The following is a 19,745-nucleotide window of genomic DNA, read 5'->3' as shown; positions in this document are numbered from 1 at the left end:
ACTTTATTATACTTTTCAAAGTTTTTGTATTATTTTCCATTGATATGCTCACATATTCAATCTTCCAGGAATTCTATCTTATATAAATATGCTTCTACATCCCCATATTCCAAGAAAAGGGTATTTCTATGTTGAGGAAGCACATACTAGAAGTAGGTAGCTTATAACAATCAGGTAGTTTTTAGGGAATACGAAAAGATAGACCAATTGTCTCAAAGGTCTATTGCTGGTTTACAAATAAAAGGAAATTTGAAATGAAAAACAATACTTGAAAATTTTATTATCTTCAAAATACTCAATGTTTGAGTATATTCACCCTCCATTAGACTACATACAACACAGTAGAATCTCTATAATTTGTAGCTTATGGGACCAAGCGTTGAATACAACTTTTGGAGGGTGATGAATATATATCAAGCTCTGCAATATCAAAAAATTATATATCAAGCTCTGCAATATCAATATATTATAAATCAAGCTCTGCAATATCGAGGCTGATAGAACAAAATATGAAAAAAATTGTATCATGGATACTGATCCCATCATTACTGTACCCATAGTTAATTCATAATGTAGCCTATATGAATGGATATTGGAAAATATTTTTATGAGTACTAATTTGACATTCTTGTTAAAGATTTCAGAGATCAATACAACTGTTCATGAGCGAGTTCTTTATCCCAGGGTGTCTCTAGTTATATTATCATATGTGAATCCATAGAGCTTTCAATGAACTCATAACTGGAGTTATCAGTGTTTCAATGGCATATAAGTGTATTTATCTTTATGGGATTACATACTAATTACAGTGTTTTTGATGGCAAAACTACGAATTATAGAGTTATTGAGAGGTTTCAGTGAACTCACTAATCTTGACAATTTAACTATTGAGTGAAGTTATTTTTGCTTTTGTCAAGAAATTTACTAATAGCTCTATTATTAATGCTCCAAATAACTGCACAAAAGAGAAATTGCACAAAATAGGAATGATGAATGATGAATTATACAGTGACAAGATAAGTCATTGCCTGATATTACTACGAAGAGAGATAGAAAAGAGTGATAAGTTTCAGAAAGAAATTGTCAATGGTCTTGCTACATGTGGGGATTCATCAAAACAATAATCATTGTTTGAAAACCAGACAGCTCTGCCTAATACAGTCCGTCCAAGAAGTGTAACTTAACCGTCTTGTTTTGGAAGTGAAGTGTCAGAGATTTGATGTGTCTGACTTTGTCGTTTCTGTACGAATGTAAAAGTGGCGCATAACTCACACTCCAATTCGAGACTCTTACAAAACAGTCTTTCCCTGTTGCTGGCTTAAGGTGTCGCTGGATGAGATAGTTGCTGTTCACTCCTGTCAGGTTCTGGGTGTGTCAGAGGACTAAGGTGGTGCGTACCTCAATTTTTGTAATAGTCAATTACTAAGTAATAGTAGATATTGGTATAGTGCAATAATAATGCACAATATTATTGTGATGTCATCAGTAGTCGATAAAATTATCCAATCAGAAAGCTGTAAATCCACAGTTTCAATTCAGCTGATCTCTAATCAGCTTTCTGATTGGATAATTTCATCAACCACTGATGACGTCACAACCTAGCTCTATGTCTATGTATATCCACAGAGAAGAAAGCATTCCTTCTACTTTGTGGTATATCTAAGGTGCGTTCACTTTGGACATCAACAGCGACTGGGTCGGGATCGAACAAAATGATGGACTGCTTCTGTGTTAAATCATAGGAGTTTTTTCATTTATGCACATTTTTCCAAACATTGCATGTGTTTGATTTCGGCAGCACTCCTCAAGAAGCAGTCTCTCAGCCATCCACAGTGAATTCTAACCTCAAATATCTTGTAGAAGAACCATCAGAGGCAACAGTAACAAAGACTGGGAAACCCAAATTGACATTGTTCAAAGTTCTAATATATTATTATACTAGAGACCCCTGGGTTGAAGAACTCGCTCATAAACTGTTGTATTGATCTCTGAGATCTTTTACAAGTATGATACTAGTAGTTCAGTGAACAGTAGACCTCGCGCAGTTATAAACCTCCTCTTATACTGTCCATCAGAGTAAATCCTGTCTGTATGTTGTGTCGGCGGGATATCGGTGTGAAAACGGCTAATGGCTGTTGGGGTTGGTGACTCAAAAATGCTAACAACAAAAGCTAATCTCCATCAAGACATACTGGCAACAGGAAAGGTCGAGCTCAAAGAAGAAAAAGTTCGAGAGACAATACTATGCTATTTTAGTTATTAATTGCACGCAATCAATAGTTCATATAATAGTGCATAAAAATTGCATAGAATGAGGCATGCAATTAACAGTCTAATCTAACTGTCTTCTAATCTTCTGGATCTAACTCCATTTCTAATCCAGTTTTATTCTGAATGATTTATGCTGTAATGATTTCACCTATAAAAATATCTTTATCCTTTGCCATTATAACGTGAACCCCACTATAGTGTAGAAAAGTAATAGATCCAGATTGTCATCGACCCGCTTGACCATCCCCAGCTAATCTACCAACAAGCAACACTGGCACCATGCAGTATCAAAACTTCATAACATAACCTTAGACCAGTTATAGAATAGACAAGGCCCATTGTATATTCATACTGAAAGTTGAAGTAGCCAATCTACTGCCATATCTCCAAATCGTGACGTCAGCATCAGATAGAAAACTTTTCTGTAGAGTTTGTTTACATTGTTTTCCCACTGAACTGTATACTAACAGAGTAGTTAGTATAGAGTTCACTGTGTTTTCCATAGCAGATGGTGTCTATTTCAGCGAAAGCGTAGCGGGAGTTCTCCATTTTAATGAATAATAACAATTCACAATCTGAAAGTTTTCTATCCAATGATGACGTCATGATTTGGCGATATGGCAGTAGATGTTGGCTCAGAGGCTACACTTCCCAGCGTGTCTATTCTATAACACTGATCTAAGAACATAACCATATACATAACCTGTAAGTTACTCTCAGACAGAATAGTTACCGTATTAAATTTATTAATCATCTGAATTTTGATTAGTTTTATTGTAATTATTGTTTTATTTAAAATCAATACAAAAGTCAAATTCTTGAATTTCCTCATCACTGTATTTCTATGAAGTTTGCGATACAATATGGATAGGTTTGATTATTGCAATTTTAAGCTGGAGGAAAATGAGACATTTTTGAAGACTGAAAAAGGAGTAAAGTTATACGATGGTGATTTGAAGGTTTGTCTTTTGTTTTGATTTCAATGGCGATTTTTTTGAAATATTTTATTTTGACGGTATTGTATGAATTTCATGTCTTATTCCAGCAGAGATACAGTGGCTATAATGCACATCTCGGCTTGGTACGTTGATAAATCAATGTTTCAATCACGACAAGTGTTTCAAATCAACTTACGTTTTGATTAAGGAATGTAAAATGCATTTCACTTATACATGATATGACAGTCATATCACTTATACATGATATGACAGAGACATACTATCTGGTCATGGTGTATCATGCACTTTTCCACTGCCATATCTCCTATGTTCTACTCATGTGAGGTTATTCAGCCAAGATTGTGAATATTTTTAAGCTGCAAAAACGGGCTGGTAGTATTATAACTGCAAGCGAAAATCATGCACATTGCAAGCCCATTTTTGTTAGGCTAAGTATCCTAACATTAGTCAGCCACTTCCTTCTTCTCTGCCTCATGTATAACAAGAAGAGTCAACAAAATTTGTTGATTCGGACTGATGTATATCACCATAACACCAGGCAGCAAGTGCTGTTTGACATACCCAGGGTGCGCCTCTAAAGATCGCGAGTGTGCTACAGGAGTGCAGCTCTCCGCTACTTCAACAGGCTACCTGCAGGAGTGAAGCAGCTGGATATAAGCAAGTTCGAGAGGGTTGTGACGGGTTTTTTGAGAGCCAGGGCTTATTATGATGTACAGTAATTTTTAAACGATAACCTGTCTCAAATACTATCTGGCTAACTTGCCAGTAAGTCAAAGAGCAAGGCCTTGGATGCTAACTAAATGTGCTTTATCTTGATCACTGCAATCTTGATAAATTAGTGTTTTTGTTGTTTTTGACTTTTATTGTGAAATGACGCCATCGTTCTCACAAGTGTGGGCAATGGATGAAGAAGGTATAGGGTACATTCATGTATTTGATTTTCCCTTCCAGACTTCATTTCAAGGAGGTGAACTAGTTTTGACAAACTATAGACTGTTGTGGGGTGAACCAGGTGACATATCCAAGTGTCTCAAGTGCTTGAGTCTCTCGTTGTCTTACATAGTATTTGTTGAAGAGCAGCAGTCAGAAACATTTTTCTCCAAGTCGAAAAAGCTTATAATACATTTAGCTGAACCCGAAACAGGTACGTATAACTTATTACTCAAATATCTAATACTAGTGACTCTCTGGGGTGGAGAACTCGCTCAAGAACTGCTGTATTGTAATCTTTGAAACCCTCAACTATTAATTATAAAATGAACTTTGTCCCTCAAATGAATCCGAATTTATTTTTTCAAATGAGAATGTGGTCATGTGATACATGATTTCGACACAGAGATCTAAGAGAAAATGAATGGCGGAAACCGCACATTGATATCTCACTCCGTATCAGTTTGCTACTTCCCTTGCCATATTACCATAGGTAAGGAAAGTATTGCTTACCGGAAAAAATTAAGGTACCCCAATTTCTAAATTTCTATACGTTTCAAGGTCCCCTGAATCCAAAAAAGTGTTTTTTTTGTGTGTGTGTGTGTGTTAGATTCCCAATTATTATCAGGCTCCATATACAATTTAAACAAAAAATTTCAAGTGGAAAAGATTGAGCATGAAAATCTCTACAATATGTTCAGTAACATTTTCACCTAAAATTGAAAATAAGCTTGAAATTCGAGAAAATGTGATTATTCAATTGCAAACTGTTGGCAACTGTTCTATTAAATCATTCACTATAAAGAGACAGCAGACCTCGTGTGTCTCCAGCGTTATTGTCCTGTCACCAGCTGGCTTAGGTCTTTGAATAGTAGATTTGAGATGCACGTAAACTCTAGCGTCAGGTGATCAATTTTCATAACGGCAAGGAAAAATGCGCCACACCAGATTTTTTATGTAAAAGTTGTAAATTACCTTATGTTGTATATTAACCTGCTGAAATCATATGTCAGCGCATGGTCTGTCTGTGTGATAACTTTCAAATAGCCTCAGCTGATATTACGAATGAATGAATGAATGAATAGAAAAACTGTTGTAATGACATGTATCGAATTCTTCAGCTGACTGAATGATAAACCACAAGATAAATTTTTTATGCACTTTCAATGTTATTTGTTATATCCTGAAAAAGGAAGAAGGAGTGAGTCGATATTGCTTTCCAACGAACCAGACCTGTAAAAAGAGAGTTATTGTAGAACATACAAACAGACGAACGACTTTGGCCTTCAGTAAGTCAAAAATAAGAACTTGATGACGCTCGTTCAATTAAAATTGTAGATTTATCATTTTTAGTTATAAATATACCAGTGACCCCCCAGGTTGTAGAACTCGCTCAAGAACTGTTGTATTGTAAACTATGAAACATGCAACTTTTAATTACGAGAGGTTATCTCTAAAGTAAAGACCGTTGGGAAATTTCTAGCCGTGAGGTTGGCTAACCTGTGTCGGCTGAATCCAGTCTCGTAATATACACACTGCATTGTTGTCTGCCATTTGTCGCGTTGTTCTATCTTTACTTACGTTTCAGTTATAGCGTTTAGAAATGAATGAGACAATTGATGTTGCCGCCGATTGTGAAATTCGTGGAGTGATACGTTTTTTAAACCATCAAAACGTTAAACCGGTCGAAATTCATAGGCAGTTGGTTACAGTGTACGGTGAAAATGTAATGAATGAAAGAAACGTTCGAAAATGGTGTGAAAGGTTTAGAAATAAGAGAGTTAACGTGCATGATGAAGAACGTTCCGGGAGGCCCTCAATAATCAACGAGGACTTGTTGAAAAAGGTCGATGAAGAAATTAAAAACAATCGTCGCGTGACAATATCTGAATTGACCGGTATTTTCCCTGGTGTTTCAAGAGCTGTTATTGGTCGCATTGTGCATGACCATTTAGGCTTCAGAAAAGTTTGTGCGCGTTGGGTGCCGTACGCGTTATCGGAACGTCACAAACAAATCCGAATGGGATCTGCTTTGGAATTCCTAATGCGCTACAAAGAAAATGGTGAATTCCTTAATTCAATAGTTACCGGTGATGAAACCTGGATTTCTTATTATACGCCAGAAAGAAAACGGCAGTCATGTGAATGGCGTCATCCTCAGTCATCAATGAAACCAAAAAAGATCAAGCCACTGCCGTTTGGAAGGAAATTGATGGACACGGTATTTTGGGATCGATTTGGCATTATATTGATTGACTTTACGCCACGCGGAACGACTGTAAATGCAGAATATTACTGTGAAACACTCTTCAAGTTACGGCTTGCCATTCAGAATCGCCGCCGCGGACAACTTACCGACGGCATCATACTGTTGCACGATAATGCTCGCCCACATGTGGCTGGTAAGACGCTCGATTTACTGAACAGATTTGGATGGGAAATTTTCAGTCACCCACCATACAGTCCAGATTTAGCACCTTCAGATTACCATTTGTTTGGCAAATTGAAAGAAGTTTTGGGAGGTAAGCAATTCACGGGTGATGACGAACTTAAAGATGCCGTGAATCGATGGCTAAATGAACTGGCAGCAGAAGAATGCGACAAGGGTATATTAAAGCTGGTGAATCGCTATGACGAATGTCTCAATTCATATGGCGACTATGTAGAGCACTAATGTAAGTTGTTTATTTCATTCTGTATCACTTTGTTCGAACATATTTTTTTAATAATTTTTTTTTACAACAAAACGGTCTTTACTTTAGAGATAACCCTCGTAAGTTGAACAGAGATGATAAAAATCATTGAAAAAGCTAAATACAGGGTGATTACGACTCCCTACCAATACTCTAGGGTCTATGGCATTGTTTCTGGATAAGAAACGTATATGAATATCATATTTAAATTGTCCGGAAGTCTTCAGTTACTCACACAGCGACCATTTTGCTTTTTTCACTTATCATTTTTCCCCTAAATAATGGTTAAACACCTCAGAAACCGTTGGTTTGAGTAAAAAATTACAAGTATAACATTTTTTAGTAAATTTTATTACCTATCGATTGGACCAACATTAAATGTGATATGGCAGTTCTAGTGATAGGACACCGCTGGGGGTTAGTTGCAGTGTATGCCAAGGCATGCGGCTCAAGTCTGCCACAACAATGCAACAGTCTCCGTCTGCTTTGCGTGTCAATTGTAAGATTGTAAGCTATTTTGGATTATTTCAAACAATAAATAATTAATGTTACATAACCCTCTTGGTCTTGGCATAAGTTTGGAATAACTGTAATTATTGTAGTATTTGCTAGTGAAAAAGGGAGTGTAAGGACTTATAAGGGTATAATATAATAGAATATATTACTCATTCATTAATCGTTTTTACAGCTAAAGAATAAAATTATTCTTTTTTTTACAGGGAAAGGGCTAAGTCCATTATATAATTCAAATACTTTTATAAAACTCTCTTTCAAAGATGATCTGGATAGTCACTTCTTGATATCTCTGAATGAAGCAATAGCAGCTCGAGCATGGCAGAGAATGCGATCCTCACCTCAGGCTTCCACATCTCAAAATGCCCAGGTATTTGGAAAGCTCAACTTGTCATTATATTCATCAATATCGACAATCTTTTATCATGTCTGAATATTATCCATCATAGTAGATTTTAAATACTGTCCTAAAGAAAAGAAAACGCATTTCTTTGCATAAGCCTGATGAAAAATTGTGAAATAATATTTTATATTAGTGAATGTTTCAAAACTCTGGGAATCGATCATGCATGGAAATAATATAATTATTTGTTTTGAAGAGACTTTATTGAACCATATCATACATAGATCCAACGTTTTTAGGACCGGACTTTATGGACCGTGTCCAAATTTTTCGGTCTCGTTTTCGCTCGTCAATGAATGTGCGTTCTATTATGGGGCAGGCTATATGAGAGGAATAAGTCTCGTATAGTCCGCTCCATAAGAGGCCCAGAGTTTTGTACGAGCGAAAACGCGACAGAAAGTTCAAACGCGTTTATTAGGCACATCAGTATGAGCTTTCGAGCGACTCAGTTTTCCAGATTTTCATGAGTTTTTTTGATAAAATTAATCTATTGTAACTCGTAATACTCTATTCAGAATGTTTATGTCTAGCTTTAGGTGTATTCTGATACCTCTATCATCAATAATTTATTCATCTATATCTATAAAAGGCTAAGCCCCGACAGACTGAAATCACACCACAGCCCAAACTACTGAGCCTAAAAACTTGAAATTTTGCACAATTGCTTATGGTAGCCTCAAAACATCCACTAAGAAAGGATTTTCAGAAATTTGCCCCCCTGAGGGAGCTGGGCCCCCCAAAAATTGTGTACTTTTCAACCGCTCACTGCACAGCAAAGTCATGGGGAACATTTTTGTTCAGCTACAGAAAAAAATTAGATCTATGCAAAAAAAAAAACCGATCAGGAGCACAGGGGGGTTCAGGAGAGGGCATTTTTCGAAAATTTTGATGTAAAATCACACTTCAGCTCAAACTAATATTGGCCTACAGATTTAAAAATTTGCACAAATATTCTTCAAACATGCTAGACGCAGGCACGGCCCTAGGGACTTTGCCGCCCTGGGCGAAATCGGCAAACGCCGCCCCCCCACCACCAGGTATCCCGTCTTATAATTGTTTACTTAAAAATTTGCCCGAAGGTTATCAGCTTTTCAAGTTAAAAATGACATTTAAACAAATATTTGATAAATATAAATATTGAGGAATAAGTGCAGGCAACGAATGATTGAATAAAGGTATGGAGGGAACATTTTGGAACACAATTTTCAACTCTACAGCTCTTTTAAGGATAGTAAGAGGATTAACATATCAAAAGTCCTCACCCTTACCCCATGTGCCAAAGGGGTGGGGGTGGTTTGAAAGTACCATTTTTTAATTTTTCTCATATATCTCGGAAACTATGCATCTTATGAACATTTGTACACTGTACAAAATTGAAGCTCACAAAATTACCAACAAGTTTTGTTCTCTACACTTTTTCATATCTCTTATAGTTTCTGAGATATCCGCTCTTGAAGGTGAGACATTTTTTGAAAAAAACACTTCTACCTCCAATTTTTTCATCTTTTCGGCCATATAATTTTTGAATGATTGATGAAAAAAATCCGTGCTGATTATAAGCTGACGGAGCATCAAATTATCTTCAATTTGATGTATATTTTCACTATTTTACGCATTTACCTACGACTGTTGCAGCAGTTTTAGTGTTGAGAGTGGAAGTTTTGTTTGGTAGAGGATTTCGATAAATCTGATACTTTTTGAGATATATATGTTCTAAAGTGATGCATTTTCAAAAACCCAGTTTTTTCCATTTTTCGTTTTTTCAATTCTTATAACGTTCCAACAATTGATGGAAAAAGAATGTGCTTACTACGAGATTGTAGAGCATTAAATTATCATTCATTTCATGTATAATTCGACTATATCACGCATTCCAATAATTTATTATGACTGTTCCAGCAGTTTTAGGTTTGAGAGTCAAATATCAAGATTTGCAACAAGTGACTTTTTTCGAATATCACACTATTCTGTGATCATAAATTGGAGTGTGCTTCAGTATGAACATCCATATTGAGTACCTGGGACTTATTGGTACCAGACGTATTGGAACGTCTGCGGAACTGAACACAGGGGGAGTTTCTAAACTTCCTACCAAACAAGACATTCAAAACTAAAACTACTGCAACAGTCGTATAGGAATGCTTGGAATAGTCGAATTATACATGAAATGGAAGATAATTTAATGCTCTAAAATCTCGTAATTAGCACATTCTTTTTTCATCAATTGTTGAGAAGTTAAAAGACTTGAAAGAGCGAAAAATGGAAGAAAAACTGGGTTTTTGAGAAAGAATCACTTTAGAACATATATATCTCGAAAAGTTAGTATCATATTTATTGAAAACCTCTACAAAACAAAACTTGTAGGAAATTCATTGAGCTTCATTTTTATGTGGATGATTATGTCAATAGAACTCATTCTTTCCAAGATATAAGCATGTAAGTAAAAGTGGAAAATGCAACTTTCAAACCACCCTCATCCCTTTAGCACATGATGTAGGGGTTGGGATTTTTGATATGCTCACCTCCAAACTAGTGTCAACAGAGCTGCAAAGTCTAAAATTGAGTTCCAAACATTCCCTTCAAATTTCATTGTCAACTGATCTATTGTTGCTGAACAGAAAATTTCACTCTCAACACTAAAACTGCTGCAACAGTTGTAGGGAAATGCGTAAAATAGTGAAAATATACATCAAATTGAAGATAATTAGATGCTCCGTCAGCTTATAATCAGCACGGATTTTTCTCATCAATCGTTCAAAAATTATAAGGCCGAAAATATGAAAAAAAATGGAGGCAGAAGTGTTTTTTCAAAATATGTCTCACCTTCAAGAGCGGATATCTCAGAAACTATGAGATATATGAAGAAAATGTAGAGAACAAAACTTGTTGGTAATTTTGTGAGCTTCAATTTTGTACAGTTTACAAATGTTCATAAGATGCATAGTTTCAGAGATATATGAGAAAAATTAAAAAATGGTACTTTCAATCCACCTCCACTCCTTTAGCACATGATGTAGGGGTGAGGACTTTTGATATGTTAATCCTCTTACTATCCTTAAAAGAGCTGTGGAGTTGAAAATTGTGTTCCAAACTTCTCATTCTATAGTCTTTGATTAACAGTAACACAAAATATCTGATTAAACTGTTTTTATGTTCGGAACAGATACGGTACACAATAAGAAAACATTATTAAGACGGTAGTTCCAAATCAAGAGACTGCAACAGAGTATTGGGCCTATTTAACTTGCCAAGTAATCAAAACTACAATTGCTACAACACGAGTTTGTTCAACACACTTGTTCAATTAAGTAGAACTCGTCTGACCTTTGCATGGAAAAATTCCTTCTCCAGTTCTTCAAGATCTAGGGACTGAACTATTAATGTTCGCTAGACCACTCAGATGTTCCTGGGACATTGTTGATCTTAGATATATGTCTTCATTAGCTTGAGTTTGGAAAAGCTTCTTATAAAATTTTACTATTCACATTGAATTTATTTTTATTTGCATTTAAAAATGTTCCGTTCCTTAAAATTTGCCGCCCCCAAAAAATCTGCCGCCCTGTGTGGCCGCCCGGTCCGCCCACCCCTGGGGCCGGGCCTGGCTAGACGCACACTAAGAACGGATTTTGAGATACTTTGCCTCTAAGGGTTTCAAAGGATGAAAAAGGATCCCATTAAGTAAGCTTATGAACATGGTAAGGTGAACGCCATATGGAACTGAGATAATTGACACATCATATTCTAACATATTTTGTAATCGTTGGAAAGCTTAAAATAATCTTATCAATCAGCTGATCAAATTAATTTTGCGTTGATCGAGCGCGAGCTTGCCACGTTTTTTTTATTTTTTTTTATTGTCAATACTATTAATAGCTATCTAGTCTGGAGACTAATGAGCTAATTTTTTCTACCCTAACATACTACTTGAAATTTTTATGTACACTTGTTGACTGTACTATAGAAGCCGTACTCAATCACTGCTCTGCTCTTTCACTTGACACTAATGGAACAAGCACTACACTTATTCATACGGTCTTCTCCTTTTGAGCCTCCGGACCAACCCTCCATTGTCTAGCAGCTGGATTGCCTCAACGTTGTCGTGTTGGTGGAGTTGCCCCTCGTGCCTCTCCGCATGCCTCTGGATCTCGGTGGACACCAGGTCGACGTGCAGGTTTCTATGAAGATCGCTGTTCCTGACATACCAAGGAGCATCCACAATGTTCCTCAGCACCTTGTTCTGGAATCGTTGTATGACATTGATGCTGCCCAAAGTTGTATACCATACGTCCATACTGGCTTTAATATCTGTTAGTACAGAAGTACTTTGTTTCGGATTGAAAGGATGGAGTTCCTTCCTATCAGCCAATACAGCTTCTTATTTTTGATTCCAAGCTCTTCTCTCTTCTTCTTGACATGGGCCTTCCAGCGTAGCTTTGCGTCCAAGGTCTTACCTAGATACTTGGAATCATTAGCATATGGTACAACTTGGTTGTTAATTGTTATTGGTATGGGCAGGTTCTTCTTATTGGTGGAGTTGATGTGAATCGACTTTGCTTCATTTAGTTTCATCCTCCGCTTTCTAGTCCAATCTTCAATTTTGTTAATGGATCTCTGTAGTTTTTCTGTTGCAATATGAATATTACTGTCCACTGATACTATGGCTGTATCGTCTGCAAATGTTGCTGTAGTATTCTCATCATGGCTGGGAATATCGCTGGTATAGAGTAGGTAGAGAAATGGTCCTAGAACACTTCCTTGAGGAACTCCTGCTTTTATTTCCTTCAAATCAGAATATGAATTTTCATGCCTGACTCCTATATCAAGGAAAGCTGCTGAACAAACTTTTTTCTCTTCTAGGCACTTCTCTATTACATTCACAATCCCATGCACTTGGCCTATGGTTGAGTGTTTCACTCTGAAGCTAAATTATGTGCTGTCTCTCAATTATTGGTGTTAGCCTACTCAGTAAAATCCTTCAAACAACTTGGCTAGCACAGGTAACAATGATATTGGCCTATATGATGATACTCCATGTGGCTCTTTACCTGGCTTCAGTAGCATTATAACCTCTGCTACTTTCCATATTCCTGGTACAAATTTGAGTCTGAAAGAGGCATTCAAAATGTGTGTTAATTTTACTATTGCTTTTATTGGTACTGTAGGTGCTTGAGGACTAAGCCAGTTATCATTTCGAATCCAGGGGTTCTTTTTGTTATTCAGATTTATTATTTCTCTTCTCACCTCTTCTAATGTGACTCGCATTATTTCTTGATTTGGCTGTAAGATGTTCTCCTCTGCTTCTAAAGTGTCTTCTTCTGTTGTGTTGTTTGGCTGACAAACGTTTACCGTTTGACAAGATGATCTGCCACGTGTGTGTTCCATTGTTGTAAGCTTGGCCAGTTCGGTTTGCGCCTTCTATCAGCTGTATATTACGGAGTCTCATACATTCCGATTAGAACAGAGCACAAAGATTTCCTTTGGTTAGGAGTTTGTTGATAATTCTTTTTTCAAATTCAAATTTTATTGCCATCAATAATCACATTGAAAACTTTCTTAATAGACAACAAGATTACAAAAACAAAATGTCAAACATATTCCTATATTTATTTGTAGCACGGCCAGAAAAAGACAAACTTGAGTACTATAGTTTGTGTAAAATAAGTTGAGACTTGGCCCTCCATCCGAAGAAATTACATCAGAATTGGATGTAGAATATCATCCCCGATATCCTAGTAGTACTAAAAAAGCCTCAGGCTTGAAGGATTAAAAGGAAATTCAACATTCATAATAAAATTGGAAACATCGCAAAGATTTGTTTTCTTTTAAATATCACTTCTCTCAGAATCATGGGGCGTCGTAATGCGTAATAATTTTATATCAAATAAACGGGAGAATGTCTCCTTCCTATTAATTGGTGTCTGGATCATTTTTATCGGACTTATAGTTATTTTTTAATTAATGATTATGTTCGTCAATGTCGAGACATTTCGAGCAGACTACATGACATTTTCGACATGCTAGAAACTTTTCTGTTTCAAAAGATTAGTAGGTGGTGAAAGCGAGAAAGTTTCTCACAAATTAGAAATTTGAAAAAGTTGCAATTTTTAACAATTTGGCAACCCTGTAATTTCTTCGGATGGAAGGCCAAGTCTCAACTTATTTTACACAAACTATAGCCGTGAGTTCATTCAATATAACTTATATATATATATATATATATATATATATATATATATATATTATATATATATATATTGTTAATATATTTTGTGAATAAAAAGTACGAGTTGATGAGAGATGTGAGTTATTCCTTATATTGATCCAAATGGTTATTCATATTGTAGTAGTCGGGGTCACTGCAATCAAAAGTTTCTTATTCTGTAGCTAATAAATTTCATATCTTTCAAAAAAAAAAAATCTTCAAAAATTCTTTATTCAAAAAAAAAAAAATAATAATTATACAATCAAATGCATTCCAAAAATCAAATACAATATTGTTTCCTAATTTCTAATATGTGTTCCCTATAGGCTACCCTGTGTGGGGACACTTGAATATATATAATAAAATATTTATATACAAATTTAAATATTATATCATGAAGAACATAATAATTGAATATGGTATTATATTGAAATAAATCAATATGTCAATATTTATAATCATTCTTGCACACATTCATACGCACACACATTCACATATGCGCACACATTCATACGCACACACATTCACACATGCGCACAAACACACACACACACACAACACACACACACACACACACACACACACACACACACACACCACACACACACACACACACACACACACACACACTTACATAAAACTTAAAACTATGTACGGAGTGGTTGCTGTTTTTTTTCATATTTAGTTCAATTTTATTCATAGTTAACGTTTCGTTTTTTTTTCAAAGTGCTGATGTAATTATACCATAAATGAATGCGTTTTGAAGAAAGATACAGTGATTGAAATTTGATACTGTCTTACTGTTTACGCATACCGGACGGGATTTGTGAGTTCAATGATCTTTGATTGTTGCAGTGTTCATGTCGTGTAATGTGTAAGGCTCCGTTGTCACTGGTGCGGCTGGAACGATAGTCGTTGAACGATTATCGGTGGACGATCATCGCTCGGCGATGATCGTTGCAGTGGTCATTGTCACTGATGCGATTAATAAACATTAGTTCAGTTGAGGTTTGACTGTTGCTAAGTGAAGTACTGAATGATGAGTTTAAAGAAACGGCTACTGAGTTATTTGTTAGTTGAAGATTTAGAAGATGAAGATATTTTAGAAATGTTAAGTGTACCACGACTTAACACACATAATATATTCACAAAGAGAACAGAAAAAAGGTTACTTCAAAATATTAATAAACAATCATTTGCAAGCTGATGAGAGAATGTTTTCTGAGTTCTTTAGACTTTCCAAAGTTCAGTTTCAGTTTGTGTCTAGTTTAATCAATGAGGACCTTAAAAAAGTTGTCTTCAAACTACATTCCATATACAATCACAGGAGATGAGAATTTAGCTCTTACGTTAAGGTAGGATATATTTTTTATTCTTATTTAATTTTTGTAAAGCAATGATTTTTTAGAATGATTATAAAAACCCATATATTGTAATAGGAAAAGGTTCAAGTAGAGCTTTTGTTTAAGGAGTGAGAGTATAAAGGTTTTATGTTTCGGTTAGGTTTAAATACATCTTTGCATATAAAAACCCAGCCGCATCATGTTGGATTATTTGATTGCAATGATTACCTAATACAACTGAAATTCAAGAATATTTCATGATGTATGGGACCAGCAAAGGAGGGAAGGTTGAACAAGGGAAAGTAAATTCATTAACTGAGATTGCTCATTTTGAAAATAACACAATTTTATTAACACAAGAATAAACAAGCAGACGCATAAGTTCTGTTCTGGTGTTCAAAATGATAAGTAGAAGTAATTAGAAGAAAAATAAACCTGATGTGAGATATAAACTCCAATAAAATAATTATTATTTTTTGATAATTAATTATTATTTGATAATTATTATCAAATACACTTAGTCTCTTTAAATCAAATTAAGTCTCAATAAACTAACTCATGAAGTTTAATGTTAATTTAAAGTAAATTTTAATGTTAAAAGAGCTGTTTTGGATGACATTGCACAATGATGACACGCACTCTATCAAACTCACATGTGCACTCCTCGAAAATCGGCCAACGACTGCGATTATGACTGCTCCAGCAGCAGACCCGTACGATTGCAGTCAGCGACTCTGTTGACAGTCGCGTCAGTGACAACGGCGCCATTCAAGACAATGTACAGCAGGCGCTCTACGATTATCGTCCAACGACTGTAGTTCAACGATTATCGTTCCAGCCGCACCAGTGACAACGGACCTTAAATTATACTAAATTTAGACCTATATTAATTTAGTAAAAAAATCATTCGGGTTGTCTAGTTGTAAAATGAATTTCTTGATTTATTTTCTAAATAACTGACGTGACGTTATTTTCCTTGTTGTTACTGGAAGTGAATTGAATATTTTTATAGCTATGTATTTGAAGTGTCGTCTGGAATGTTCTAATCTTGGTTTTGGGAGGTTAATGTCCTGTGAATTCCTGAGGTTTATTCTTTCTCTCATCTGTTGAATATCGAAATTATTTTCAGCTAAATCCAGCAATGCTTTGAATAGAAAAGAATGTCTCACTGATAATATTGACAGTTCTCTGAAGAGCATAATTGAACTATATTGTTTAGGTTTATTACAAATTATTTTTAATATATGTTTCTGACCAGTAATCACAGGTTTAATATGAACATTGTATGCACTCCCATAGCATATTATTCCATAATTTATTCTAGAACCAATAATTGCATGGTATAATTGTAACAATACTTCTTTTGGACATAACTGTCTGAGGTAATAGAACTTCCTTATGTATACAAATAACTCATTTTTTATCTTCTGTACATGATCTGACCAAGTGAGCCTACTATCCAATATGAGGCCCAGATATTTAACTGTACGTGCTTGTTTTATAGTTTCACAGTTACACAATAATTATTCACCTGTTGCGCACAATCTAATTTATGGAAGTAAATACTAGTTAACTCCTGATCCGTGTTTTGAAGATTAAATTGTATTATATTAGATTTGTCTGTGTTGATAGTTAATTTATTTTCGCAAAACCACCACCTAAGGTGCTTAAGATCCATTTCTAATTTATTTTTAAGTTCTTGATTTGTTTTGGCCGAATAAAATATAACTGTATCGTCTGCAAAAGATGTAATCTTTCCCTGTAAGTCACCATCCGTCAAATCGTTAATAAAGACCAGGAATAAAGTACTTGATAACACTGATCCTTGAGGAATACCTATGGTAATGTCCCCGGGTTCACTCAACGTATCGTTAATTCTGACCCTTTGACTCCTATTAGATAGGTAGCATCTTAACCAATCATTGGCAATTCCTCTTACTCCTGATAAATCAAGTTTTTTTAGAAGCATGTTTTTATCAATTGCATCATATGCTTTAGATATATCAAGAAACAGAGCTGCACACTTATTATTACACTAAAACTGTCATTTATTTTTGAAATGAGATTTTTAATTGCCGCTTCTGTACTTCTTCCTTCACGGAAACCATATTGGTTATCACTAAAAAGTTATTATTTTATAAAAGTTTTCAAGTCTAATCTTGAATATTTTTTCTAAAATCTTGGAAAAAACCGGTAAAAGTGAAATTGGGCGGAACTGATCTATGTTTTTACAATTTGGCTTTTTAGGAATAGGTATAACTACGCTGTGTTTGAACATGCTTGGGAATTTTCCTTTGGCAATACTTAGGTTAATTAGATCGGTTAATTTGTTCAAATAATTCATGTAAGTTTTTTTAATCATGCTTGTGCTTATCCCATCTACACCTGGCGAAGATTTATTTTTCAATTTTCTTATTGTACTTGCTACTTCCTCCGGATTTGTAGGGTGGAGAAAAATTGAATTTGTTGGAGAATTGTATGGAAACCTTATTTTTGATATTCTAGCAGACTCTTCCCTAGTTTGCAATGTGGTTTGTTCTAATTCATCATTCATTTTATTCACAACATTTAGAAAATAAGAATTAAACGAATTAGAAATTTTATTACTATCATGTATGCTATTTCCCTGCTCATCAACAATCAGTTTTAGTGGTTCTTTATTTTTTTTCAATCCTATTAACGCGTCAATTGTTTTCCACGTCTTTCTAATGTTTCCCTGGCTTTCTCTAAACAGTTTTGAATAATAATATTGTTTCTTTCTCTCAGTTCATTACGTAAGTTATTTTTGAATGTATTGTATATTTGTTTCAAGTCGTCATTATTAGGTTGTTTGATAACATTCTTGTATAACTCATTTCTTAAGTTTATTTGCTTGATCAGATAACTATTATCCATGGCGACCTATATTTCTGTGTCAAGTTATTTTCTAAAAGAAGATTTTCTTGTGAATCTTTGATAGCGTTTTTTAAAATGTCAATGAAATTTTCCCATCCCTCATCAACTGATACTGCTGGTATTTCTCTATCCCAATCAATCGATGATAAAATATTATTCAACTTCCGGTAATTGATTAGGCATATTTTTTTATAATTTGTATCTGCTTCTTCGTTGGATCTCTTCAATCCTTCAACTTTAAGTATGATTGTACTGTGATCAGTTATATCTAAATGTAGTATTTCTGGAATTAGATTAATTTTATTCAGTTTTGTTCTATTTTTGCCGGATTTTAAGTAAAGATGATCTATTAAAGAGTTGGAAAATCGGGACCTATGAGTGTAATCAGTATTGAGTGATTCAAATCCAAAACTATTCATTATATATTTGTAATCGTCAATAATTCTGGTGTTCTGAAAAAGATCTATATTTATATCTCCCGTGAAAAAGAAAGGGACCTCATTGTTTTCGTTAATATTAAATATTTCTTCTAAGTACAAGGTTAATTCGTTAAGAAATATTTTGGGTGAGTTTGATTGCAACCTGTAAGCAGCCAACAACTGAAATTCAAAATTATTATATGAACAAGATATATGTACACAGTCCGCTGAAATAAAAACTATTGTCTTTGTTTTGAACGTTATCTCACTGCTTATATAAACCAAAGTTCCTCCTGCTCTGTAGTTATGATTGAAATTACCATGTACGGAATAGCCCTCTATATGATATAAGTATCTATATTTCATATGTATTGATTGTCCATAATGTATCCAGTGTCCATAATGGAAGTGATTGAACTACTCAAAATTCATGGCTTACTGGTCCCTCATAGAATTTATAGTATTCCTGGTAATTGAGCCTGTCTTTTTCACCGTCGACTATTAATAATAAAGCTTTATTTACAACCAGCTCAACCGGCAAACTTCATACCGCCAAAACGTCAATGTATCTCGAATGTCACACTTGACTTTATTTGGTGAATCATGAAATTTATCTGACAATCAATATTTTCATTTGCATCTCAATACAAACTTCCCATGTGCTTAGTCATGCAGCATTCATTCTTCCGAAAACATATTCTTCTCAATCAATTGGTAGTAATATCTATCAGTAAAGTGTTGAATTAAAAAAATAGATAGGTTAAATCAGTGTTTCAAAGATGAACTCAATGTTCTCATAGTTGTTGATTGTCAATAGATGGTCCAGGATTTCTGCGATGTACGATGAATCACACAGAATTCCATATTCTTTCCATCTTCCATTTTAGGATCAATATAAGTTAAGCTAAATCCAAAAAAATGTAAATTATTTTGTCATTCTTCAACAATTAATGAATGCAGTATGAACAACTCTATTTCATGAGGTGAATAAATTTTTTTCAAAATTTTCCAGTTTCTCAATGATAGGGGAGTGATAATTATTTGTATAAGTCTTCTAAGGAACCATTATCTACAGCTGGTACCAATCAACTACACTTCAACTCCAAACTACCGTTTT

At 34.8% G+C, this 19,745-nt stretch overlaps 1 protein-coding gene across 3 annotated transcripts in view; it reads left to right on the top strand.

The window, feature by feature from the left end:
• Positions 1–2,903: 2,903 nt before the first annotated feature.
• LOC111057223 (vacuolar protein-sorting-associated protein 36) overlaps positions 2,904–19,745 on the top strand; it is a 57,543-nt gene continuing 40,701 nt past the window's right edge. The window contains exons 1-3 of one of the 3 annotated variants that reach the window (XM_039423941.1): positions 2,904–3,230; positions 4,182–4,374; positions 7,573–7,736. In XM_039423941.1, coding sequence (XP_039279875.1) covers positions 3,135–3,230; positions 4,182–4,374; positions 7,573–7,736 — 453 coding nt within the window. In that variant the 5' untranslated portion in view covers positions 2,904–3,134. The remainder of the gene's footprint in view (positions 3,231–4,181; positions 4,375–7,572; positions 7,737–19,745) is intronic. The other 2 variants (XM_039423940.1, XM_039423942.1) reach the window with 2 other exon arrangements.

The sequence above is a fragment of the Nilaparvata lugens genome, chromosome 3 (genome assembly GCF_014356525.2).
Source record: "Nilaparvata lugens isolate BPH chromosome 3, ASM1435652v1, whole genome shotgun sequence".
In the NCBI taxonomy this organism is placed as follows: Eukaryota; Metazoa; Arthropoda; class Insecta; order Hemiptera; family Delphacidae; genus Nilaparvata; species Nilaparvata lugens.
This window is presented reverse-complemented; position numbering and strand designations above follow the sequence as displayed.